The 27,573-nt window shown below is 48.6% G+C and overlaps 1 protein-coding gene across 1 annotated transcript in view; it reads left to right on the forward strand.

Moving 5' to 3' along the window:
* Positions 1–27,573, forward strand: part of ryr2a (ryanodine receptor 2a (cardiac)) — a 91,417-nt gene that overhangs the window by 26,093 nt on the left and 37,751 nt on the right. The window contains exons 2-32 of the mRNA XM_047032379.1: positions 365–484; positions 876–980; positions 6,329–6,343; positions 7,409–7,483; positions 7,655–7,733; positions 7,991–8,103; positions 8,978–9,077; positions 9,676–9,772; positions 11,317–11,391; positions 11,926–12,082; positions 12,998–13,162; positions 13,373–13,494; positions 13,743–13,926; positions 14,099–14,234; positions 14,785–14,880; positions 16,560–16,678; positions 16,867–17,000; positions 17,429–17,670; positions 19,227–19,419; positions 20,288–20,504; positions 20,750–20,854; positions 21,143–21,246; positions 22,314–22,397; positions 22,587–22,746; positions 23,528–23,675; positions 24,285–24,493; positions 25,093–25,267; positions 26,168–26,376; positions 26,600–26,937; positions 27,144–27,258; positions 27,376–27,536. Coding sequence (XP_046888335.1) covers positions 365–484; positions 876–980; positions 6,329–6,343; positions 7,409–7,483; positions 7,655–7,733; positions 7,991–8,103; positions 8,978–9,077; positions 9,676–9,772; positions 11,317–11,391; positions 11,926–12,082; positions 12,998–13,162; positions 13,373–13,494; positions 13,743–13,926; positions 14,099–14,234; positions 14,785–14,880; positions 16,560–16,678; positions 16,867–17,000; positions 17,429–17,670; positions 19,227–19,419; positions 20,288–20,504; positions 20,750–20,854; positions 21,143–21,246; positions 22,314–22,397; positions 22,587–22,746; positions 23,528–23,675; positions 24,285–24,493; positions 25,093–25,267; positions 26,168–26,376; positions 26,600–26,937; positions 27,144–27,258; positions 27,376–27,536 — 4,352 coding nt within the window. The remainder of the gene's footprint in view (positions 1–364; positions 485–875; positions 981–6,328; positions 6,344–7,408; positions 7,484–7,654; positions 7,734–7,990; positions 8,104–8,977; positions 9,078–9,675; positions 9,773–11,316; positions 11,392–11,925; positions 12,083–12,997; positions 13,163–13,372; positions 13,495–13,742; positions 13,927–14,098; positions 14,235–14,784; positions 14,881–16,559; positions 16,679–16,866; positions 17,001–17,428; positions 17,671–19,226; positions 19,420–20,287; positions 20,505–20,749; positions 20,855–21,142; positions 21,247–22,313; positions 22,398–22,586; positions 22,747–23,527; positions 23,676–24,284; positions 24,494–25,092; positions 25,268–26,167; positions 26,377–26,599; positions 26,938–27,143; positions 27,259–27,375; positions 27,537–27,573) is intronic.

The following is a 27,573-nucleotide window of genomic DNA, read 5'->3' on the forward strand; positions in this document are numbered from 1 at the left end:
TCTGTGGTTGTTCAGCTAATGGACCATAATCCTTCTTCAATTAAAGCCAGAAGCGTGATGCCTAAAATACAGAAACCTCCAGTGGGTCTGCTGCTCTGATAAAACCCAATGTAATTAACAGGCCTGGGCCACAGCATAGCCAGCGTCATCCACTTGTTTTACACTATATTTAGGCTGGCTATGATTGCTCTTTTAACTGGCGACGATTGCATTGTACAACAGTCAGACTTTAATGTTTGAGTGTGTTTCAGACCTGGTGGAGCAGTCTCGCATGATCAGAATCTTGGTCGTCTGTGCAACTAAGCGATGGTACAGTGTGATGTAACGCCTGTCTCCTGTCTGTGTGTGTGTGTGTGTGTGTCAGGATGACGAGGTGGTGCTCCAGTGTTCGGCCACGGTCCACAAGGAGCAGCAGAAGCTGTGTCTGGCCGCCGAGGGCTTTGGAAACAGACTGTGCTTCCTGGAGTCCACCTCCAACTCAAAGGTAAGCTGTGGAGACACCTTCTCCTGGCCCTGAATAGAAGCTGCGCAGCTCTCAGGACGAGGCCCATCTCTGACAGATCTGTCCCAACGTTGGATCTTCACCCTTGGAAATCTGATTCTCCAATATTTACAGCCACTCACACGCACACACACACACACACACACACACACGCACACACACATGCTTCGACAACCGTCCAGTGATGCTGATGATGTCCTTAACAAGACTGACTGGACAGAAGGATATTTTGTAGAGGCTTGTAATTGGCTCATGTAACCCATTCCCTCCTCGCTTGAACTGTGTTTCAGCGTCCCAGACGTGTAGTGTGTCATTTAAGGTGATGCCGTGTGCATTCTGCAGCGTCTACATTCTGTGTGTGTGTGTGTCTCAGAATGTGCCTCCAGACTTGTCCATCTGCACCTTTGTGCTGGAGCAGTCCCTCTCTGTCAGAGCTCTACAGGAGATGCTGGCTAACACCGAGGAGAAGGCCGAAGGGGTGAGTACACACACACACACACACACACACACACAGACATATACTGTATACACACACAGACACATGTGTTGTTCAAACACACAGACAGGCGCACACACGCCCCCTGATGGGTTTCGTCCCAGTAGTGTAAACACAGGGTTCTGAGGGCAGCTGACAGCTGTTGATGAGGGCTAATCCCAGGCCAGCCTGTGAGCGTGTGTGCTAGTGTGCCACCCCCTCAGTGCTGCTTCACCCTTTGTCAGGGTCGAGTAGGGCCCTGACCGTACCCCAGCCTGGGGACTGCAGCTGGAGCCTGGAGCACAGCTCTGGGACAGCACTGTACTGGGACAGCACTGTACTGCATACATTCATATCACCACCTCTAAAGACATTTGATTTTGTTTAGTCAAACTTTTTTGTATCTTCTTTGTAGGATCTATGGTTGGAACAGCTTCAATAATTAAGCAGTACGACCAATAAGTACCATATTGAATTATACCAGTCAATATAGACAAACTTTATTCAGATAATTCAATACAGAATATTGTCACTTGATTATAGTAATTAGGAATATTGAATAGGAGATTATGTAATTATGTAGAACATTCCAATGTATTCTATTATTTTAAGCAAAACTGCAGTGCAGATTAAACCATCATAATGGAAAACCCAAGTAGTGTCATATTTTATCATGACTTGCAGTTTTATAATTACTTCCATTTTTTAAATCTATGAATAACTAAAGGGTAATTAATTTCACTCCACACAGAGCCATATGCTTTTTCAAGGCCAATAGTTCAGTCTGCTGCCAGCCCTAGAAACAGTGACGTACTTGCACGCACAAGCACACACACACACACACACACATATACTCACACACACACACTCATACACACAACACATGCACACACACACACGCACACACATACAGAGGTAGTACGGAGTGTGTGAGTAAGTAATGGAGAGCTCATGGCCTCCACCCAAAAACAGCTCATCAGTACTCCCCAGTGACTTCTGTAGACCCCAGAAGAGGATGGGAACAATTCCATCCACTCTACATCACAATGCACAGAACAGACAGTCATGTTGCCTATACCTGTCCTCCTGATCCTTTCAGACCTGTTCAGCTAAGTGTTTAAGAGGGATGGGGCCAGCACTGCATCAGTATTAGATAACATGAACAGTCATGCTCCACAGAGTAACTGGTTTACAGATAACCAAACCAGATGAGTCACACAGACAGTGACTTAACTGACAGACAAGCATCGGTCAGTTGCTGGGCTGCGTTTGATGACGGCTAATGATGCCCATCTAGCCTAAGCTGTGGCTATATATTTGAAACTGTCTGGCTTGTGAAAGGATGGCCTTGCTGTGCTGCATGTAGCAGAGTGGTTTAGCCTGAGGGATGTGGGCTAGGACTGCAGCATGGGGATGAAGCAGGCAGGGAGGGAGGGAGGGAGGGAGGGAGGGAGGGAGGGAGGGAGGGAGGGAGGGAGGGAGGGAGGGAGGGAGGGAGAGTGAGAGAGAGTCGTTTGTGGCATGTGAGTGTGCCTGTGTGTGTGTGGGTGTGTTTGAAGGAACAAGGGAGAGGTTTCCAAAAAGATGATGTGATGGTGTGTATGTGTGTTTAAAACAGACAGAGACAGAGGAATGGAGAATTGTAAAACATAAAAATAAAAGAGAGAGAGAGAGAGGCGTCTTGCTTGTTTTAAAGCTGAACATGTAATTTGTAAGCTAGGCACATTCCAGGCAAGCTGAGCGGTGAGCGGGAGACAGAAGAAGAAAAATCCAAATGAATTGCTTCCCTCCTTGCCTGTGTTCCTCTGCATAGCACGAAGGGAGCCTGTGACTGTGTGTCTGCTAGCATAGATGTTGTCTATGCATTGCCTAGCTCTGGCTGGAGTAGCCTCTCTCTCTCACACACACACACACACACACAGGGTGGGGTTCAGTCAGCGTTTTTGTCTTGTCAATATTAACAAATGATGACCTGTATACATGTACACATTACATACATACTGAATGGGAGGTTTTTCACTTTACAATAACACTAGCTTGAGGTTTAGGTCTGTTGGAAAAGACTTAGGCCATAATACAGTACCGATCTGGCAGAATAGGTTACAATTCCTGTTGTCACTAATGCCTGCTGTAATGTAGAACATTAGAAAATACACCAGATGTAGGAGTGAGGGAAAAATCCTACATCTGGTGTATTTTCTAATGTTCTACAGTACAACAGGTATTAGTGACAACAGGAATTGTAACCCATTCTGCCAGATCGGAACTAGTAATGAGATTTACTACTAATAACAAACATAATGGGATTTCATATCCCCTTACTACCCGGTACAGGACAGGGCATCTGAGCTCACGAACACAGAAGCACTAGGATGTGTGGGTTAGCCATGCTACACAGGACTGGATTTCAGAATAGGTGCACAAAGCCTGTTAGGCTACAGACAGGGAGACGGGTGTGTCAGTGAGAAAGAGAGACATCGAGTGAGTGAGAGAGGAGACAGAGAGAGAGAGAGAGAGAGAAAGAAAGAGAGAGAGAGGGAGAGAGAGAGAGAGGGAGAGAGAGAGAGACTGTGCAGAGCCACATCTCCCAGTAGCACCTGGGCAGAGGGCTTGGATGATGTGTTTGTCTGTGTGTGTGTGTGTGTGTGTGTAGGGGGCTGGTTCAAAGCAGGCAAGAGTGTAACTGCATTAACACACCCACACACACCTCTCTCCCCTTTCCATAATGTGGGACTCTATACACTCTCATCTTCTCAGAGCCCTGTCTCCAACTGTATGACTCTCTCTCTCTCTCTCTCTCTCTCTCTCTCTCTCTCTCTCTCTCTCTCTCTCTCTCTCTCTCTCGCACACACACACACACACACACATACACACATGCACACACACAGCCCCTCTCTGACCACAGTTATGTAAGGAGATGAGCACAGAGCTTGTTCAATCATCTCATGTTTGACCAGCAGCTGGTTCACTCCAGTCCACAGACCTGACTGGAACCAGACTGAAACCAGTGTGTGTAAGGGTTGCGTTATTATACAGAACGTCCATGCCACAGCGGGAACCATCCCAGCTGATCTCCAGCCCTACAGCTGGAGGAGAAGACGCAGTACAGATAGCCCGAGTCGGGAACATTCTTCTATTTTTATATCTCTCGACAATTCAGCCATTGTTCTCATACGGCCCTCCATTTCTCATTAATGACCTGGTGCTTGATTATAATGGCACTTCAATTAGGAATCAATTGGATCCGGAGCACTCCACTTTATCACAGAGAACCCCCCCCCCCCCCCCCCCCCTCCACACAGAGGGAAGGGATTGCTGTATGATGTTGATCAGTGAGAGTGAGTTGTGGGCTGCACTTTTGTAGTGGTGCAGGCAAGTGCTCCAGAGTAACGTGCGTCAAGTTCAGTTCAGTACTTCAACAGCTGCATCGTCAAGCCTTCAAGCTCCCTGTGTTCCGGTGCGAGGTTGTGGTTGCACCTTGTGTGCACGTTGTCTGAAGAAAATACCAGCCATGTATTTCAAATCTGGATCAAGATGAACTAGAACCGGATCTGCATATAAACCATATACACGTTACAATAAACATGTTACCAAATATGTCTCTGCAGTGTAGTCATGAGAGGAGAGGGTGAATCAATATTAGCATACTGCATATGCTGCTTCTACTACTACTAACATATTAGCATATGCTGCTGTAAGTGGCAGGTTTCTATTGGGTTCTGAGGGATAGAGAGGGGGTGAGGGGGTGTTGTGATACGTCCTGTGACAGGGGAGCTGGCCAAGAGGGGTGAACTCAAGGTGTTTATTCAATGCTGAGAGTGTCATTAAGGCCCTGTGCCAGGCACAGTGAGCAATGGCAGGAGCGGAGATCAGTGTTTGTGGTCATTAGTGCTGGACGGCCAAGGGTGACTGGGATGTAGGGACAGTACATACACACACTGACACACAGAAAACACACACAAACACACATGCAGACACAGGCAAGCATGCTTAAGTGTAACCTCACACACACAAGCACACAAGCGCAAACATGCACACACCCACGCACCTCAGTACTGGTGGAGGTCAAGCTCGGAAGCGAATGACTTCTGGCTGGATGGAAGTCGCTCACACGGTGTGGTTGTCTTTCGTTTTAGACCTCCTTCTCTCTCTTCCCTTCTTCCTTTATTTGGTCTTTTGTTGCAAATGGTTTGCCCCTCCTTTATTTTGACCAGTCTCATCTCAACCATTGAAGGATGAAGCATGCATGTGAACATGCATCGAGACTCATCCGTTCACACGGTTCACAAGACAAGGACCTGGTAGCCTTGTGTAACAAGCTCAACCCACATCCTCTCCCCCACACCTACACCAACAAACAACAACCACTCCATAGTACACACCATGATTTGGTTCCCGACAGCATCACCTCAAACCATCTAGAAGTCTTATTTCTCTGCTAGATGAGATAAGATGTGGTCGTTTTTTGGTTGAAGATCAAGGCAACTCACCTGTTCTCCTCTCTCTGCCTCTCATCCTCCACAGCAAGTAGATGTGAAAAAATGGGTATGTCTGCCTTTCTTCAGACGGTCCAGCTGTTGTCTTGATGATAATTTGAAATACCATTTACATCATCACTGTCATCATGATCACCATCCTCACCATCACCATGGCCATCATCTTTGTCTCTGTCCTTTGTTTGTATGCTAACAAAGTACATTATTGACCGCTTGATTCACTCAATTTATATTGATAGGTGTATTGTCTCTCCTTACGACTCTGAGTGATTTTAACAGTAAAAGCGAGAATGACACACGAGAGAGAGAACTTTAGTGAGTTCGAGAAAAAGAAAGGAAAATATGTAAAAGAACAGACAAGATGTGGTCGTCACAAAAATGAGAGTTAGACTGAAAGACAGTGTTGTTCTCCGTGCCTCAAGTACGCTGTTAGACCGAAGGACAGTGTTGTTCTCCGTGCCTCATGTACGCTGTTAGAAGCACATTGTGGGAGTTAGGTCTACATCACTGGATATTCTAACAGCGCTGAGTGTGAGCTGCTGCTAATGTGTCTGCTGTTGTGCTTTGATGTGTGGCTCTTACCCATGATCCTGTGTGTGGGCTGGATGTGTATCTACATGTGATACCAGATCAATACTGCTTACGTTTGTATGTCGAGTCTCCCACATCATACATGTACAGACTGTTCTCAAACACACATGTCAATGTACGTGTACATGAATGCCTTCTGGAGTTTCTTGATGCTTGCTTTCAAAAGATGTTGACTTGAACTTACAGTATGTTTAATATATTATATACTATTCTGTAATCCCTTGTCCATGACTTTTTCTCTCTTTCCGTTTCATGCCAATCCAGAAATTTATGATGAAGGTACGTTGGTGTGTATTTGTGCATGTGTGGTTGTGTTTTCTCCCCTGTTGCATGTTCATGCGGTTTGCATATTTGTGTGTGTGGGTTTCCTACCTGACACAGAGGTGCAGTCTCTCCTTACGAACTTGCAACACATGTTCTCTTAGACACTCAACATGTATAGAGCTTTACAGGTGTCTGGTCTCCCTTCAAAGAGAAGACTGGGATGTATCTGTGGGTGTGTGTGTGTGTGTGGAGGGGGTTCCCCACAGCTGGAGGTCTGGGTGTGAGAAGCAGAGATCTGCCAGGCTGTGTTACATCAGCAGTGTGTCTCCTGGCAGCCCTGGGACTGCAGACGAGCCCAGGAAGAGAAGTCAAGAGCGACACGTTCACACCCAGGGTGTGAGCTGTCACCAGGAAGGGATCAAGTCAAACATGTTAGATTACAACTGCTATGTAATGAAGGCCTTTGCTGGTCTTAGCTCCTGACTCTGAACAGACCAGAGCAGTACAGAAGAGAACAGCACAGAGCAGAACCTAGCAGAGCAGAACCACATTCCCATAGTGCTGTCCCATCCCCTGCTAGCCAGCGTGTGTCGACACTACAGTAGCAGATATAGATGTGCGGTTCCAGTTTAAGGTGTTCTAATTGATGCAGAGGTTAATGTGATTAACTGTACCAGGGCTGGGGCCTGGCTGTGTGTTTGTAAACAGAATCTCCATCCTGGCTGTCACCTCACATTACTGCCCTCATCCTGCCTGGTTAGCAGCATTCTCTAGCTCAGGCCTGGGACCGGAACACAGCTGTCCACTGTACTCTACTGTACTGCAGTGTGCTGTCCTAAACTGTACTAAGCTGTTATACACTGTACTGTACTGACCTGCACTGCACTGAGCTGTGCTGCACTCTACTGTACTAAACTGTACTGTACTGCACTGGGTTAGCATGATCAGAAGCTGTTGGGTCAGTGTTAACACATAGCTTGTTGTCCGGTCTACTTCTACGAGATCAAGTTCAGCTGTGTCTAGTGCTCTGTTACGTAATACACTGTGTGTATGTGTGTGTGTGTGTGTGTGTGTGTGCAGACAGCCCAAGGAGGAGGCCATCGTACCTTACTGTATGGACACGCTGTCCTGCTACGACACTCCTACAGTGGAATGGTAAGAGCATTAAGAATCAGGAACTCGCGTTTCAAACAATGTAACATGAATAAAACAATCCAGCAGAAGAGAACAAACTGGGGCTGTGATGTATGAGTATGGTCAAATGATTTGAGAGATTGTATATTTGCTTCTTTGAAAACATTTGTTATTTTGTCGTTCCCTATCCAGTACCTGTGTTGTCTGTCCACCTCACGGTCCTCTACAGACAAACTGGCCTTCGATGTGGGCCTACAAGAAGACACTACAGGTAGACCACACACACACACACAGTATAAACATGAACTAATAAGGACTGGTGCAATGATGGTAGAAGGCTGTCATTTCCTTGAAGCAGTAGCAGTTGTTCTGTTACCATAACATACAACAGCATGTTGTCTATTTGTCTGCTTCCTGTGAGTCTGAGCAGGGCTGCTGACAGTAAACACAGACTCCAGCCTGATTTAGGTATGTCTGTGTGTGTCTGTGTGTGTCTGTGTGTCTGTGTGTGTGTGTGTGTGTGTCTAGGTGAGGCGTGTTGGTGGACCATCCACCCTGCGTCCAAGCAGAGGTCAGAGGGGGAGAAGGTTCGTGTGGGCGATGACCTCATCCTGGTCAGTGTGTCGTCAGAACGCTACCTGGTGAGTGGACAGGGTCCCGTCGCAGGCGCTCCATTGGTCAGATCACACCGGACGGAGGTGGTGCTCATTGGAGCATCTGACGAAACAGATGAAGCATGCTGTACCAGTCTGAAGTCTAATGATTTTCTGATTGAAAAGGTTGTATGTAGGCTCTGCTTCATCATTTCCTCATGAGCTGCGACTCTGGGATGGAAGTCAAATCAGTGGTCCAAATCAATGTACAAACAGACACACACACAGTTACTAGAGCATGTGTTGCTGTATTGAGCTGTAATGGAGATATAGCCCTCCACATAAACACCTTCACTGCCTGTGGAATCTAATGGAAACAGTAAGAGCAGTCAGACAGCAACCCTTATCTGAGACACTTGTCAAGTGTGAAATGACATGCCCGTGCTAATCTGATGCTGCAGGATGCACTGTGTGTGTGTGTGCGTGCACGTGCGTATGTGCGTGTGTGTGGAGGGGTGGGGTTCTAGCTAATGAAAACCATTGCACTAGGATGAATGCCCTCCCCTCTGTAGATCACTGAAAAGCCCATCACTCTTATCTGTGTGTGTGGTTTGTATGTGTGTAGGGAGGGTGTGTGTGTGTGGGGGTGGGAACAATATATCTTCGGTGGAGCCCTGTAATGGGTTTTCATTTGCCTTCTTTCTCCCACATCCTTCCCTTACTACTAAGCTAAGACTGCTCTCTCTCTCTCTCTCTCTCTCTCTCTCTCTCTCTCTCTCTCTCTCTCTCTGTCTCTCTCTCTCTCTCTCTCTCTCTCTCTCTCTGTCTCTCTCTCTCTCTGTCTCTCTCTCTCTCTCTCTCTCTCTCTCTCTCTGCCCACCCCCTCCTCCCTCATATCCTAACTGTTCTGTGTCTCCCCCAGCACCTTTCCTATGGTAACGGGAGCCTCCATGTGGACGCAGCCTTCCAGCAGACCCTCTGGAGTGTAGCCCCCATCTGCTCTGGCAGCGAGGTGGCACAAGGTGGGCCTCACCTCTCCTCTTCTCTCCACCTCTCCTCTTCTCTCCACCTCTCCTCTTCTCTCCACCTCTCCTCTTCTCTCCACCTCTCCTTTTCTCTCCACCTCTCCTCTTCTCTCCACCTCTCCTTTTCTTTCCACCTCTCCTCTTCTCTCCACCTCTCCTCTTCTCTCCACCTCTCTTCCCTTCATTCCATCTCTTCTTCCTTGCCTTTGTATCTCCCCCTCCCTCCCTTCTCTCCTCCCTCCCCCTCCCCCCTTCCATCTCCTGTAACCGGATATTAAGACTTCTGGAGGATTAATACTGTAGATAGAAGCATCCTCGGCCTGATAAGGAGTGTAAACAAACAGATCTAAAACACACACCGAGGTACGCACACACACACACAAACACACACAGAAAAGAAAAACTGAAAATAGAACATGGAATCATCATGAATTTTTTTCTCTCTCTCTCTCTCTCTCTCTCTCTCTCTCTCTCTCTCTCTCTCTCTCTCTCTCTCTCTCTCTCTCTCTCTCTCTCTCTCTCTCTCTCTCTCTGTCTCTCTCTCTCTCTCTCTCTCTCTCTCTCTCTCTCTCTCTCTCTCTCTCTCTCTCTCTAGGGTTTCTGATTGGTGGAGATGTGCTCCGTCTGCTGCACGGTCACATGGACGAGTGTCTGACCGTCCCGTCGGGGGAACATGGAGAGGAGCAGCGCAGGTCAGCTGGCGCGACACGGGGGGATAGCTGACTAAACAAGGGCAGGAGAGGGTGGAATGAGAGTATCAAGGGCCAGAATGAGCCAGGCTCTGTGTATGAGTCTGGCCGTGTCAGTGTGGGCTGTGAGACTGAACAGGATGGGTCATCTGCTGATGGAGGAGACTTCAGTCCTCAGTCCAGCCTGACACACTGAGCTGGATGGATGAGCTGGAGCAACAGAAAACATCTCACTCAGGGACAAGCCCACTCTTTTCTCCACCAAAGTCACCTTGTAGCTGTTTATTTCTCCAACAAAGTCACCTTTAAACCCAAGTTTGTTTCACCTTTGTGTCAGATATGTTGTTCTCCACCTGCAGTGTGCTTGCTGGGGCTAAGTGGCTATGCTCCAAACTAGGCCATACCCTGCTCTGGCTCTTCTACCAGCAGGAAGAGGGAATAGCTGTGGTCTCCGTAGGGATGGGAACCAGCAACTACTTTAGACAGAATGAGCTCTCTTTGTGAGCCGGAGATGTATTTCTGCATGGGCGGAGGGTACAGTAATAATTACACTTGTACCCGGCCTCAATGGCACTCCTGTCATTACTAGATCCCTCATGTGAATGACTGTGTCCTCGTTACCTAGCTAGTAGCTACTCCTCTAGCTGCAGCTCTCCATCACTGGTCAAGGGTGCATGTGGGGGGGGGGGGGGGGGGCAGTCATCGGGAACAGCCTGGTCCTCCAGCCCTGGAAAGCAGCAGTGGTGCAGGCTGTTACGCTGAACAGGGTCTTTGTGTAGACTGTAAACGATGACCTCTCTGTCCTGTCTCTGTCTGTCTGTTGTCAACCTGTCTCGCCCTATCTCTGTCCATCTCTCTCTCTCTCTCTCTTTCTCTCTGCGTGCCTCTTTCTCAGTCTGTGTTTCTCTCCCACACTCCCCCCCCCCCCTCTGAAAGTCATATAAACTGATGACAGGGGACTGGATGCTCCTTTTCCTGCCCCCTCAGCTGAAGAGAGACGCTCAGACCACCGGAGCTTCTCTCTGATCAGCATTAATGATGCATGTGTGACGAAACGCCACAGTCGGAAACAAGCTCTGCTGCATGATTAAGAAACATCAGCTAATTCAAATTCATTTGATGACGCATTCATTTCTCTGCACATCCAAGGCAGGATTCCTTCTGATGTGTTTTTAAGCTTTGGTGGAAGGGCGGTTCTAAGTTACTGTTTTTCCGTTGCCTCTATTCTGGTTCAAGGGGAAAATCATGACGTTCTTAGTTATGTAAGAATGCCTGTCCATTGCTGGTTGCTGCAGTTTCTGCCTCTCTAAGGAGTTGTTTTGTACAAAAGTGTGTATGTGCGCACGTGTGTGTGTCTGTTACTGTAATGGTTGGCCTTCAGCAATACAAAGATGCACACAACTGAGGGCTGTAATATACAGTTTAATCACCTTGCAAGAGTTTACATAACCCTTTACTCTCTATGTGAGTTCTCCTGACACATACAATTGATTTATATTAGATTTTAAACCCCCCCACACACTGTCTCCTCCTCCTTCCCTCCTCAGGACAGTGCACTATGAGGGTGGAGCTGTATCCATTCATGCTCGCTCACTCTGGAGGCTGGAGACACTACGGGTGGCGTGAGTCAAACTACAACTCCCACAACACACCTCTTCTCACCTATCAGATCCACGCAGACAATATGCAAGTCTTAAGTGTCATTCGATAAAGAGTGTGCAGTTCCCTGAGGATGACTGAGATGGTGATTCCTCTAGTTAACTAGACAATTACTGTATATACAGAGGGTGAAATAGGAATGTAGTTTCATCTTATAAGTTCTCCATGGCTTGTTTAGCCTGCAGTGTTCTGTCAAACTGACATTATGGGGTTGGGCTGGTTATGGTTGTAGAAATAGCTGCTCATGCATCATCTCTTGTAGTTAGACTTTATCTGGACCTCCTTACAGAACTTCTTCTGTCCCCCGGACACTTCTTCTACTTTCTCGACCTGGTCGTCTAGCTAACTGATCTGGGCAGTGCGCCAGGACACACCAATAAAGCACTTCCATGCCTTTCTATCCAATAAGTGTTTGACCTGTGTGTGTGTGTTTTCTTGAAAACGTGCGTGTGTTTCTGCATGTGCATGTATGTCCGTGTGTGTGTGTTTGTGTACAGATGGAGCGGGAGTCACACGCGCTGGGGCCAACCCTTCAGGCTGAGACACGTGACGACGGGGAAGTACCTGAGCCTGCTGGAGGACCGGAACCTGCTTCTCATGGACAAGGAGAAGGCTGACGTCAAGTCTACTGCCTTTTGCTTCAGGTCATCCAAGGTAGGAACGCATAGACACACACACACACACACACTCCCTCACACACATACACGCACACATTTCTATGGTAACAGATTTGTTGGTACAATAATTCAAGGGTATGTCGGCTGCTGTAGATAGAAACCCAACAGTAAACAATGTTCTGCAGCATCAACATATCCAGCTGTCCAGAGGCTACAGGCTAGCAGTATGAGCTGTGGGGTAATGTCCACACCTAGCTGAGGCTGCAGGCCAGCAGTATTTACACTGCAACTCCTCCTGCCATCCCAGACAGAGCTGGGTAGCACTGGAAGGTATTGTCTCTTATACCATGGTCTGGGTGAATACTCGATTCTGATTGGCTGCAGGGGTGTCCAGATGGATGGCGCAGACCTGCGTTGTGTAGACAGCAACAGTGTTGGGTGTTAACAGAGAATACTGCTTACAAGAGATACACCATCCAGCCACCTACCACTTATAGATTATAGAGGAGGTGAGGAGAGGAGAGAGAATATAGGAGGGAGAGGGAGGAGAACAGAAGAGAGGAGGAAATAGGATTGAAGAAGAGAGGAGAGAAGTGTGGAGGACATTCCCTCTGGCACACACACACACACACACACACACACACACACACACACACACACACACATACCAACACAAACCATTCTCACTTCTCAAACGCTGCAATACAATGCAAAAGTGTGCCAGACAGACAGCACGACACTGTAGGTTGTAAGACAGGGTGGGAGATGGGGCTGTGTTTGGCAGTAATAGAGTTCACTGTTAACAGTTGTTGCGTGAGAGAACAAGAGAAGCCGAGCGAGTGAAGACAGAGGCAGACAACAGCTCCCCCAGACAGGGGGAGTGAGCACTACGGCACCCAGCCCAGCCTTCAGCTGAGTGAACTCCCCCTGTCTGGTTGGTCCCCTTCCACAGGAGAAGCTGGACTTTGCCCTGAAGAAAGAAGTGGATGGCATGGGGGTTCCTGATATCAAGTATGGAGACTCGGTGTGCTACGTCCAGCACGTGGACACCTGTCTCTGGCTCACCTACCAGACTGTGGATGCCAAGTGTGCCCGCATGGGAGGCGTGCAGAGGAAGGTACAACATGGTGGAGGTTCCTGGAATGTGCTTCACTGTCTGCTAGGAACGCTGTTCGTATTCTAGGTTACGCTGCTGTATCTGAGACCTGTTTGTTTCATTAAACTGACATGCTGTTTCAGGCCAGACAGGAAGTTCATTGGCTACCTTTTTCGAGATGTGTTTAAGGTCCCATGCAGCTGACAGCCTGTTTTGACCCGACTGTTTCAGGCCATCATGCACCATGAGGGTCACATGGACGACGGGCTGACCCTCTCCCGCTCCCAGCATGAGGAGTCTCGCACCGCCCGCGTCATACGCAGCACCGTCTTCCTGTTTAACCGCTTCATTCGGTACACGCAAGCACACACACACACGCACAAACACACACAGCACTATGGTAACCTCGCTCCGCATCTTTAGTCATAATGACAAAGTACCTGTCCAACAGCACCATTTCAAATCCTCTTAATTTGGATCACTTGAACCCTCTAGATCAATACGATGAAATGAGGTCAGAGATGGTAACATCTTTCTTGTTCATCCTTCTCTTCCTCTCCAACTCTCTTTCTGTCCCTCCTTCCTTGCCTCTATCTCTCAGGGGATTGGACACACTTAGTAAAAAAGGGAAGACATCAACACTGGATCTGCCAATCGAATCAGTCAGTCTGAGTCTGCAGGATCTTATTGGTTACTTCCAGCCCCCTGACGAGCACCTGGAACACGAGGACAAACAGAACCGCCTGCGAGCGCTGAAGAACCGACAGAACCTCTTCCAGGAAGAGGTAGCCTTGAGCTCAGGAGTCTGGGATTTGGGGTCCACCACTGTAGTTCTTTTCTTTGTACCTGTGTTTCACTTTATGTTGGGAGTGTGTTGTATGTGTGCTGGATACGTTTTTATACATGACACAGACAATATCCAACCCCCCCGCCCCCCCCTTCCCCCCCGCCCACTAGGGAATGATCAACCTGGTGCTGGAGTGTATCGACCGCCTGCACATCTACAGCAGCGCTGCCCATTTTGCTGAGGTGGCGGGCCGGGAGGCCGGCGAAGCCTGGAAGTCCATCCTAAACTCATTATATGAGCTGCTGGGTGAGGGAGGGGCCGGGGCCAGGGCTGGGGCCAGGGCCGGGGGTGGGGGTGGGGGTGGGGGGGTCGGGGTCGGGGTGAACTGCCTGCTTGGCCCACTGCACACTCAGGGGGATTGTATTGCTGCTCCCCAGCCTGTGTACTCTCTCTGTAACATACTCTCTCTGACCCAGGGGAACGGAGGGGCCAGGTCTACATAGTCAACCCCATGTTGGCCTATGTCGGCCATACGAGAGAGAGAGAGAGGCAGATAATGAGACAAATGAGATAAACTGGCATCTGGTCGTCTGCCGCTGGCTGGGCTTAGGCACACAAACAAACAAACAAACAAACAAACGCACACACACACACACACACACACACACACACACACATGAAAGCACCATGGTAGGACTGTGAGAGAGAGGGGGAAAGAGAGAGCGAGGGGGAGAGAGATGGAGAGAGAAGGAAGAAAGAGGCTACAGATACTGTCTGAGAGGAATAGTTTAGTTCAGAACACACTTGTGCTCTTTTTACTATTTTTATACCGCATACTCTTCTCCTTCTCTCCCAGCTGCCTTGATAAGAGGAAACAGGAAGAACTGTGCCCAGTTTTCCGGCTCTCTGGATTGGCTGATTAGCAGACTGGAGCGACTGGAGGCCTCTTCCGGTAGGTCAACTCTTATGTGACCTATGTAATCAGAAACACAACAGATGCACACTACTGTACCTGGCTGTCCTTTTATCTTTAGACATTCACTCACCATTCATTTAGTTCCTCAAGTCTAATCCTGAGTTGCCTCTACAGCAGTGTTTGCAACTACTGTCTATCTGTCTATCTGCCTGTGAAGTTCATCTTCAATGTGACTGATAGTGCTGCGAAAAGGACAGCCTCCTAGATCTGGTGGAGGATACGCTGACTCTCTTCCACTGCTGCTTTGTGTGGGATGATTATCTGGGATGGATGTACCGGGGGATGACAGGGGACTCTCTATCATATCACTACCTCCAGGGGAACTCATCAGCTCAGTGGTTTTGTGTTACTCAAACAGCTCTGTATGCAGAAGGAGCACCCCTCATAGATCATTCCAGTACTCCACACCTGTGTCCAGTACCAGTGCCCAGAGAGGAGCATAGCTATCCCAGGATGCTACAGGCGGCGGTAGTAGTGTAATCACTGTTGTTTGGTCTGAAGCCAGGTTGTACATTACAATAATGTATGTGTGAGAAAGAGAGAGAGAGAGAGTTTTTTGAGAATGGATGGAAGGATGAGATGAAAAGAGAGGTGGACTGGATTAGAGAGAGAGGGAGAAACAGAGCAAAGGAGAGAAGAGATAGGAGGAAACAAGAGTCTGTGTCCTCTACCTGGTCTCCGTTGCCCTCCTTCCACAGATGAGTGTGAAGGTGGTGAGGTAGAGAGAGGGAGAGAGAGGGGAAGAAGAAAGAGAATATATTTGGTCCTTGCCAGCTGTAAAGACTGAATGTACTGAGAGTGTGCAGGAGCAGGATGATTGGCTGAAGCACTGCTCCTCCTCACACACACACCCACACACACATATATACTCACACACACACACATATATACTCACACACACACACATATATACTCACACACACACACATATATACTCACACACACACTTGAACTCTTACACAGGAGGTGGTTAAGAATTCTACCACTTACTTCAAAAGCTCTGAATTATGAAACTCCAGCATACTCCAGGCCCTGTTCCAGTCCTGCAGCACCAGCTTTGAGAGATATACTGTACATCCACACAAAGGCTTCAAACCCACACAAACACAACCTAGACCTGACCTCGAGCTATTCCGGTCTGGGTGCTATGCATAAGACATTTTTAGCCTACCGTTTTCATGTGTCGATTTTGAATTTACTGAAGAGGAGTAAAGGGAGAGATCATTCTCACTCTCTCTCTGCATCTCTTCCCTCTCTCTCTCTCTCTCTCTCTCTCTCTCTCTCTCTCTCTCTCTCTCTCACACTCACACACACACACAGAAGGGTAAACATGGTATTCCAACTCCTATTTTGAGCCCCTTTCACTCCAGAAGTGAGAGAGATCGAAAGAGAGAGAGAGGTGCTATGGTGATGAGAGGCTGATTGGTGTTTTAAGGAAGCTGCTTTAGAATATAGAATAGGATGAGTCACAGACTAATAAGGGGAGAATAAATAACTGTTTAAAGTTAGAGTGATTCACAGACACACACAGCCTCAACAAACAAACTAACTGGGTCCAAAAAACAAGCAGGGGTGCAGAGGATGGAAGGGATGTTGGGGGTGGAGAAGATGGAGTGGATGTTGAACCGTTTCTTTCCCATGCGGTGGTGCTGCAGGGATTCTGGAGGTTCTTCACTGTGTGCTGGTGGAGAGTCCTGAAGCCCTGAATATCATCAAGGAGGGACACATCAAGTCTATCATCTCCCTCCTGGACAAACATGGACGCAACCACAAGGTCAGATTCTGAAGGTGCACAGCTGTGTGAGCGTGTGTGTGAGGTGAGTGTGTGTGTGTTTGTGTAAGGGGTGCATGTTTGTGTACATGTATATGCTCTGTATGTGTGTGTGTGTGTGCGTGTGTGTGTACATGTCTCTGTGTGTGTGTGTGTGTTCAGAAGGTAACGCTGTGCTGCGTGTCTGTCAGGTGCTGGACGTGCTCTGCTCTCTGTGTGTGTGCCATGGCGTGGCGGTGCGCTCCAACCAGCACCTGATCTGTGACAACCTGCTCCCTGGACGAGACCTGCTACTGCAGACACGCCTGGTCAACCATGTTAGCAGGTACACACACGCACACAGACACACGCACATTCTGCCGACATGGCTGCTAAACCTGCCCATCGGCCCCCCTCCCCTCGCAGTGTAAGCCCCCCGGGAAGGAAGGGACCGGGGCAGGAGGTTAATCACTCTGCCACTCACTCTATATAGTAAAGCCAACCTGTATTGACCTGATTAGACAGGCTATAGTAGAGGCTGTCTGGCTGTGAGCCAGTCATGCACTCTAACCCCTTGTTTCCTGTCTTCCTTGGGGTTTCTTTTTCCCCATATTCTCTCATTTTCCTCCCTCTCACATTCAATCTCCCTTTCTCTATCTCTCTCTCTCTCTCTCTCTCTCTCTCTCTCTCTCTCTCTCTCTCTCTCTCTCTCTCTCTCTCTCTCTTTCTCTCTCTCTCTCTCTCTCTCTCTCATCATCTCTCATCCAATCACAGCATGAGGCCCAACATCTTCCTGGGGGTGAGTGAAGGCTCCGCCCAGTACAGGAAGTGGTACTATGAACTCATCGTGGACCAGGTGTTGTCGTTTGTGACAGCGGAGGCCACACACCTGCGAGTGGGCTGGGCCACCACTGAGGGCTATGCCCCGTACCCAGGGGGCGGGGAGGGCTGGGGCGGCAACGGTGTGGGGGACGACCTCTACTCCTACGGCTTCGACGGCCTGCACCTCTGGTCAGGTGAGGATGGTGGTGGAGAAGGTCCATTCTGTTTCTATATAACATGGTGGGTTACATTGAGATGCTGCATTTAAATGTGAGTGAAATGCAATTTTGTCGACTCCAAATGCTACATTTGATATGATTTGCTTGTGTTATTAAAATAAATGGAGTTGAACTGGACCTTAACCCCAATTTTCCTACACTCTCTAACTCCCTTAACAACATCGAAATAAGGTTATATCAAGTTCAGTATTATTGAGCTGTCGTAGTCTTTAGTCTGCTGTGTATCAAATTCCATTGATTTGGTGTCAGTGGCAATATCTCCCATCCCAGCAGTTTTTGGTGTTATGTCACTGAGCTCCTCGTCCACTGATCGCTCCTCTTCCTTGAGCGCAGACTGAAGGTTCAGACGCTGTGTGTTCAGCACAGAGAGCTTAGGAGGCTCTGATGGAGAGGTGCTATAGCAGTGTTATGATTGGCTAATACATAAACACGCGGCTGCCTGTGGATAATCCCTGCATAGTAGGCTGGTGTGGGGGGAGATAATACACCCAGGCCAAACAAAAGGAATGGAGAGGGAGTGAGAGAGAGAGAGAGAGAGAGAGAGAGAGAGAGAGAGAGAGAGAGAGAGAGAGAGAGAGATGGTGTTTCTAAATAAAGCGTGCCACTGTAAACACACTTGTTCTTTTTCTTCTGTGGTGAAATCATTATATTCAATAAGATGGTTTTGACCATTCTGTTTCAGCACTATTGGAAATGTGTGCAGCTCAATGATGTGGTAAGGTTCTCTGAAAAGGAAGGAAACCACAGAGGGCAGGAGGGTGGGGGAAGGACAGGATGAGCTCGATGAAGTGGGAAAGATGGAAGGGTGGAGTAGAGAGAAGAGGAGGGAAAAGAGAATGAGTGGGAGGTAGGGAAAGTGGAGCAAGTGATTAAGGAGGAAGGGATGATGATGATGATGATGATGATGGTAGAGGAAGTGAGGATGGGGGGTGAGGATGGGGGGCGAGGAGGTAAGTGGTTTTTAGAGAGGAGTAACATCTCATTGTGACGATGACATGGTTACAACATAGTTACGGTATGTCGATTTGTACAGTAAGTGTTCCTGTGTGCGGGCTTTGTTTGGGGGGGGGGGGTCTAGAAGGACTGGAGCCCCCTGTGAATGTGTGTGCTCCACTGAAGTGGAGGAGAATATTGATTGTGTGTGTGTGTGTGTGTGTGTGGTGGGGATGAGAGGCCAGAGAGGAAAGAGGGAGCAGAGCTAGATAAATCCTCAGCTGGGCTCTTTAGACCTGGCTGGCCCAGACTATATCTCACCTCCCTTTCTGTTTTACTGCTAAGCCAGCAACACAATGCTCCTGCTTGACTTTGACCAGGGATCTCCACAAATGTCTGTTCACACACACACACCCACACACACTTATTCTAAAGTCAAACTGCTTGGATTGTAGAAACGGATGCTGGAACTGTGTGTGCATGTGTGTGTGTGTGTGTGTGTGTGACACTGTGGCAGCGTAGGCTCTGTCTCCTTTATACTGGATGTCACTTGAAGCTTTCCTCCCTCTCACCCACAGGCTGCATAGCACGGACAGTCAGCTCGCCCAATCAGCATCTGCTGAAGGTGGAGGACGTGGTGAGCTGCTGCCTGGATCTGAGCGTGCCCAGTATCTCCTTCCGGATCAACGGCCAGCCAGTCCAGGGCATGTTCGAGAACTTCAACTCTGATGGCCTTTTCTTCCCCGTGGCCAGCTTCTCGGCTGGGGTCAAGTACGCACTCTCCCACCTCTCCCTGTGTGGATCCATGCCTACCCACACCACATAAACACTTTTGTCGATCTATAAACATCTGGATAAGTATAAGCAAGATGATTGTAGGACCAATGTTTAACCGTTTAAATGTTTTGTACTTGTCTAGAAGAAACTCAATATCGCCTCCTGAATCATTTTGTAGACCTGCTAATATGTGAAACACCAATGGGCACTGGAAAATATAATGCACCACAAGTGGCAATCTATCAATGTAATTTTATTTGCCGCCGAGGACATAAAAATGCAATATGCTTTGCATTGCATTAGTATTGCTTTGAACTCTTTAAACAAACACCTCAATAACTCAACAATTGTGCCTTAAGGGAACTGTTTGTGTGTGACTTGCATCTCATAAAGGTATAAATAAAATGGTGGTAAGGCCACCACCACAAAATCTGTGTGGAAGCCAGAAAGTGCAGATAGCAGCCTTGCTGCTAGCTACTGTAAATCGCTCAAATGGAATCTTGCCATCAGGACAAAGTAGTCACTCACTGTTCGCCTCTCAGGACAATCGTTGTTCGATTATTTATGTCTGAGTAAGGGCGTTTTGCTCCAGAGAGGACAGGCTGCTATGAATGGCCTCAATTCTATCATAATGCAATCACTCATGCACCCTGCAGCAAGGATCTCATTGTTTTAGGATTGATTGCTTCAAGCACTGTATCCCTCAAGCCAAAGGCTGAGGTGTAAGAACTGGTTTGGAACCAGCCTGGTTCTGTTGGACATATGTTGCTTTTGTGAAACATATGCCTCCCCCCCTCCCCTCTGCCCCACATAGAAGTACTTGATCAGAAACTACAACCCTCTTTTCTCCCTCCATCTCCAGGGTGCGTTTCCTGTTGGGCGGTCGCCATGGAGAGTTCAAGTTCCTGCCTCCTCCGGGCTACGCGCCGTGCTTTGAGGCGGTGCTCCCTAGAGAGAAGCTGAGGGTGGAGCACAGCCAGGAGTACAAGCAGGACCATGCTGGCACCAGGGATCTCCTGGGGCCTACCGTCACCCTGTCCCAGGCTGCCTTCACCCCCACACCTGTAGACACCAGCCAGGTGAGCCACCTTCACTTACATCTACAACCACCTACCCCACCTTAATTACGGCCAAACTCACCTTACCTACCCCCTACACCACCCTAACTACCCCTACCCCATCTAACTACCCGTTACTCCACCTTGACTACTATTTAAACCCTACTGTATGTCTGATATCTGATACAATAAAAAGAGTGCATTGATATCCCATGTGTATTCATGTGTGTGTGTATGCTTGTGTGTGTGTGTGTGTGTGTGTGTAGATTGTGTTGCCTCCCCACCTGGAAAGGATCAGAGAGAAGCTGGCTGAGAACATCCATGAACTGTGGGTCATGAACAAGATTGAACTAGGCTGGACCTATGGAGCTGTGAGTCACACACGCACACACAAGCTGCTCCAGCTCTATGCTAATAAGAATCACTGGGCTGTCAAGTGGGAAAGCAGTCCCACTTGAGGTTCTACTGGACGCAAGCCAATCAGCCTGACAGACAGACAGACAAGCAGACAGACAGGCAATCAGTCATTCAGACAGAGAGACAGACTGACTTACTAAATGAGTATGGTATGATATGATCTCATTGTGGTGTGAGTGACAATGCGTGCGTTAGAAGCCCACAGTGTGTCATGCTGATTGGTTCCTGTGTGGTTCCTCCAGGTGCGAGATGACAATAAGCGGCAGCACCCATGTCTGGTGGAGTTCTCCAAGCTGCCCGAGCAGGAGAGGAGCTACAACCTGCAGATGTCCTTAGAGACACTCAAGTAGGTCCGCTTCTGGTCCCTTATTAGTACAGTTGGTTCTGAGCCACACAGGTCCATTTGGCCCAGTTCTAATCCAATCCTGTGTCAGCAGCCTACTAAGTCCTAGCTTTAACTGCTAACTGCTAACTCCCTTAGATCTGACCTTGAATGATGTGTAGTTGATTAGCAGGGCAGTTAGGGATTGTATTTCAAACACACTCAAAGTTGATCTGAAGATCAGGGATCTTTTCCTTGGTAGATATATTAAACAGAGAGATGCTATCATAATGAGAACATCTGATTGGTCTATTAAAGCCATGGATTCAAGTTCAAGATGACACATGGATTAATGTGTAAGGACCTTACATCTGCACCCTGCCGCCAGCCTTACTGATACACACATCACATGACTTGATCTCTGTTTCCATCTGGCACGTTTTTGTGATCGATGAGCAGTTTGTGACAGGCAAAAGGATTTTCAATACCTGCTGTGGCTTTCCATCAACTGAATATCAGCCTCTTCTGACAGTTATTTTTCTCCAAGACTACCCATAGCCAATTCCACAAGTCATTTGAAACCTTCAGGGAATGACGATGTTAGTTTAATTAATTTCATAAGTCGAGGAGGGAGAGTAAGATTGAAGTGCTGGGCTGTGATGAGACAGACACGAAGGGCTATCTAAATGCAAAAAGGGTTTTCCCTGAGCAGAATATTAGAGTACCCGAGTCTCTCTCTCTTTCTGCTCATTATCCCTTATAAAATAGGACATGCTAAAAAGTAGTGATCATGTGTTTTTATGTTTAGGACTCATCAAGTCTCCCATGGTGGGTTGAAGGTTTTCTCCACATGGATTTTAAACTCTATTCCATACTGGAGGCTTATGAGTCCTGATGGACCAGATTAACTGACCATACAGACGTACTGTACACTGTGTCAAAGACAATGTAATGCTGCTGCTGCTGAATAGAAATATATAAGTTGTAATGACCCATTCACTTCACCTCTCTTCACTGGTCACATTCTGAAGATGACAGTATTCTCTTACTGTATACCCACACCTCAAACCTGCGTGTGTGTGTCTCCACAGGACTCTCCTGGCTCTGGGTTGCCACGTTGGCCTGGCTGATGAACATGCTGTTGAGAAGGTCAATAACCTCAAACTGTCCCCTACGTAAGTCCCCTGTCCACTGACGTCTTACAGTTCATCCCACAAGATCAGTATGTTACAGAATGCTACTCTTACAGTATTTTGCAGTGTTTTATAGTATGGCTGGAGGGGAAACAACCCCAGTCAGCTAGTCTGAAGGAAGGTCAACAGGATGCATGTAAACCGCTGGTTTTCCCTCTCTCTCCGGGCCAGCTACGAGCTGTCCAGTGGCTACAAGCCGGCGCCCATGGACCTGAGCCACATCAAGCTGGCCTCCACCCAGGAGGCCATGGTGGACAAGCTGGCGGAGAACGCCCACAACGTCTGGGCTAGGGACCGCATCCGCCAGGGCTGGACCTACGGCATCCAACAGGTGTGTGTGTGTGATGTGTGTGTGTGTGTGGTGAGGGGGCGGTCAATGTGTGTGCACGTCTGTATGCCTTACGCTGTCTTTATCCCAGTTATAAACAAAAAATGACAGACATTTTAAAAGGCACTCTCGGTCTTAGATGGCTCTCAAATGTCTTCACAACTCCTGTACCACTGGGTAGACAGTACACCAGCATAGTACCCAACTGTGCTGCAGGATTACACACAGTACACAGTTCTCGACATCGTCTGGGTGAAAGGGGTAGATGGGGGTGAGGGAGGGGGGAGTAAGAAAATGAAGGGTGGTGAATGGAGAGGGAGCAAGCTAGCTGTAGGATTAACACTGCCAGGGTTATTCATGGCAAGGGTTAGCACACTCGCTAATGCAGACGCTCCACAATAATCCTGGCTGTGAAACCTGTCTGACAGCACACTCTGCTTTGTTCCTGCAGCTGAGATGTGTTGGCAGGATCTTAGCATGTTAAGGAGCAGGTGTGTCCTGTGCAGGGCTCGCAACTAACCTTTTTCCTCACGGTCCCAGTACCGTCCCAAAGTGCAAAATGAACCGTCCCAAACTGAATTTGAACTGTCCCAAAATGTAAATCTTGTGTTTTTGCATTTGAAACATTCTGACATGGGTCTAGGTTATTTGCAACACGGGACTGTAGATACTTCTGTCATCAGAACAAGTCTGGGTTTGAATGATTAAAAATGTACACAGTAACAAGAAAGAAAAACAACTTCCTGTCCCCATTTCCTGACTAACCTCCTCCTCCCTGGTGAAGGATGTGAAGAACCGGAGGAACCCCCGTCTGGTTCCCTATGCTCTGCTGGACGAGAGAACCAAGAAGTCCAACAAGGATAGTCTGAGAGAGGCCGTACGTACTCTGCTGGGCTACGGGTACAATCTGGAGGCCCCTGACCAGGACCATGGTATGGTCACTCACTCACACACCACACACACTAACACACACCCACACACACACACTTGTCTTCTTTGCAACAGCTCTGTCTAATCCAAGACAGTTCATGCACTATTCTTTAGAATACTTTATGACACCGTTTTTAAACTGGCTAGTTTTTTTTCTTTTCCTGGTCTGATTGAATTTATAGCTGTAGTGGGCCTGCATGGGTGACTTAGCTGTGCAAGCACCACGCCATGAATCACCTGGACAGTTGTTTACCTTCCGCTACCAGCTAGCTGCCAGGGTTAGCCCAGCTAGAGCTGCCTCTTCTGACGGATGCTGAGCAAGGCAAAACTGCCAATAAACTACGCATTTTGAAAAACACTTTGTCAGTTGGCCCTCTTGATGTTTTCTTTTCCCATCAACCCACAGGGAATAAATTGATTTCGATACTTCTTCACCAGCAAGGTCTCAAAGCAATCCTCAGATCACACCGCCAGCATACTGTTATACATCCTTCATCCTCTCTCTCTCTCTCTCTCTCTCTCTCTCTCTCTCTCTCTCTCTCTCTCTCTCTCTCTCTCTCTCTCTCTCTCTCTCTCTGTCTCTCGCTCTCTCTCTCTGTCTCTCTCTCCAGCAGCCAGAGCAGACTTGAGCAACATGTCCGCCGAGCGTTTCCGTATCTTCCGTGCGGAGAAACCCTACAGTGTGAATGCCGGGAGGTGGTACTTTGAGTTTGAGGTGGTGACGTCAGGGGAGATGAGGGTGGGCTGGGCACGGCCTGGCTGTCTGCCCGACCAGGAACTGGGCTCCGACGAGCACGCCTTCGTATTCGACGGCTTCAAGGTAACATCACCAGTTCACACTGCGTAATCTGTCCTGCCGTTGTTGCTGCTGCTCTGAGCGAATGAACAGAAACGGAGCCACCGTGATAGTGATCCTTTTGAGGACATCACTTAGCGAGAACATGAAGGTATTCTCTATGCATAGACACCCCCTAGATGCACTTGGAGGCCCCTGCAACCGCTTAGGAAGAACGGTGTGACGCCGTGCTCCCCCATGTTGTCTGCCGTGGCCAGGGCGGGTGACTGAGCTGGTGGTTAGTCAGGCTGGTGTGAAGGCTGTCATTCTCTGAGTGGGCAGGAGGCGAGGGCTGAGGTGACTCACACTGTCAAGCACTGCAGGTGGTGACAACAGCTATTTATGACCAGTAGAGAGGAAGCTGGAGAGATCTGCATATGTGTGTGTGTGTGTGTGTGTGTGTGCATTCTGCTTGTCTGTGTGTGTTTGCAAGGGTGTGTATAATATCGAGAGAGAGAGAGAGAGAGAGAGAGAGAGTGTGGATGTGCATGCATGTGCGCGCATGCATGTGTGTTTGTGTGTGTCAGTACAGTATATACTGGTATACTGGTGACGTGTGTGTGTATCCTGTTTGCTTTGCTCAGGCCCAGCGGTGGCACCAGGGGAATGAGCACTTTGGGCGGTCATGGCAGTCAGGTGACGTGGTGGGCTGCATGGTGGACATGAACGAACAGACCATGATGTTCACCCACAACGGAGAGGTCTTACTAGATGACTCAGGGTCTGAACTGGCCTTCAAGGACTTTGAAGTCTGGGAAGGTTTGTGCCTCAACTCTGTTCTTCTCTCATTTAATCTGTATTACTGTAATCCCGTTGGGTCCCGTTCAAATAAAGTTTCCGGTCCAAAAAGACAGAGACAGAGAAAAAATGTAGGTTTGGCAACACTTCAACTAACGATTAACGTCACTGTTATGTCACCAATGACAGCACCATTTGTACTTCTCTAAACCTCTGGACTATTACTTCCACTGGCTTGCCTCCTGACACAGTATTTGAGCCAGACCAGAGGGGCCTTTGGCTGTGTCCACTACCCTGCTTCACTCCCCTATAGTTCATAGGACGCTGTCAAATTCATTTGAAGTGTTTTCTCACAGTACAACACACACGCACACACACATACCCACACAAACTGTCAAATACACAAACATGGCATGGTCAGAAGCTATCTTAGCGGCAGGGCTAAGCAGACTGGCAGTGCTGTAAGAGTCGCACTGCTGATTGGGCACAAGCGCAATCCACAATCCCACAATCCACCTGGCCCGGTCTGATATGCTCCAACGGTAACAGACAGACACACAACCAGGAAGTGGGCCTATGAAGGCATCCATGTGATTAGATAGAGTTGATGACAGAGAGGGCGTTCATTAAATAGATGTGATAGAGCTAATGAGCCAATTTGGAGTGTTTCATCAGGGTCATCAGCAGCCTGTCAAGTTGCAGGTGAAACAAGTGAACTGCAGAGCCATCTACTGGTCAGAGTAGGAGAACTCCAGAGGGATTTGTTTTAGGAAAAACAAAAGAATCAAGGTCAATACATTTGCACATCCATATTTTGACCTACCAAAAGTGTCATGGTAGCCATGGTAAGGTGATGACCATGATGATAAAGATGATGGTGGTGGTGGTGGTGGTGATGATGCCCCTTCCTGCCTTTCCCAGGGTTCATCCCAGTGTGCAGTCTGGGTGTGTGTCAGGTGGGCCGCATGAACTTTGGCAAGGATGTGAGCACGCTCAAGTACTTCACCATCTGCGGCCTGCAGGAGGGCTACGAACCGTTTGCCGTCAACATGAACCGGGATCTGACCATGTGGCTCAGCAAGAGGCTGCCTCAGTTCATACCCGTACCGCACAACCACGAACACATCGAGGTGAGACTGACCCCAAACAAACAAGATCATTAACACCTGCTGAACCATACACCGGTACCCATGACAGAGGGATTATCAGGTTTCCAACCAATCTTAGTTTTAAGTATGACAAGGGTTTGACGATGAATGAACACATACAGAGGTACTCCCACCATGACCCCAACATGACCTCTTCCTGACCCCTATGACTCATCCACCTTTGTGACCTCCCTGTGGCTTAAAGGTCACACGGATCGACGGCACCGTGGAGATCCCGCCGTGCCTCAAGGTCACCCAGAGGTCGTTCGGCTCCCAGAACAGCAACACAGACATTGTGTTCTACCGCCTCAGCATGCCTATCGAGTGCTCCGAGGCCTTCGCCAAGTCCCCCGGTGGGACACTGCCAGCCAACGGAGGCCTCTTCTCTCCCAAGAAGGAGCTGGAGGACTTTGAGACGGTGTCCGACTTTGAGGTCCTGATGAAGTCAGCCCATGGTCACATGGGCTCCAACGGGCCGGAGAAGGACGAGTTCAACAATCACAAAGACTATGCCCAGGAGAAGCCCTCCAAGCTGAAACAGAGGTAAGGAGGCACACCCCCAGTGTGGACTAAGAACTCTACCCAGCTATACCCCTGGGAGACTCCCTCCTTACACCATGTCCAGGCATTACATGACATCCTGTACTTTGCCTGAGTAAGATGTATTGACTGTGTGAATCATAACCCTAGTTGATGTTAGTACTACACCTCGCTCTAAGCCAGAAAGCATCTGTGCTTGGTCATGGCAGGTTCATGCTGAAGAGGACCAAGCCAGACAACAGCAGCACCTCCTCCACCCGCCTGTCTGAGGAGGTGCTGGCTGACGACAGAGACGACTATGAGTACCTCATGCAGACTTCCACTGTGAGATGTGTTCATGCACACACACAGACTGCACACACACACACACACGTACGGCATTAAAAGAATCCCACTCCCTACTTCTGACTGGGTGTATTAACTGTGTGTGTGTCTCCCCAGTACTACTACTCGGTGCGCATCTTTCCGGGCCAGGAGCCGTCCAGTGTGTGGGTCGGCTGGGTCACTTCGGACTTCCACCAGCACGACACGGCTTTTGAGCTGGACAAGGTCCGCACTGTTACCGTTACCCTGGGAGACGAGAAGGGCAAAGTTCACGAGAGGTCAGTTTGAGTTGGAGTGCTCCCCGCAGGGCTGGTC

The sequence above is a fragment of the Hypomesus transpacificus genome, chromosome 13, assembly GCF_021917145.1.
Source record: "Hypomesus transpacificus isolate Combined female chromosome 13, fHypTra1, whole genome shotgun sequence".
In the NCBI taxonomy this organism is placed as follows: domain Eukaryota; kingdom Metazoa; phylum Chordata; class Actinopteri; order Osmeriformes; family Osmeridae; genus Hypomesus; species Hypomesus transpacificus.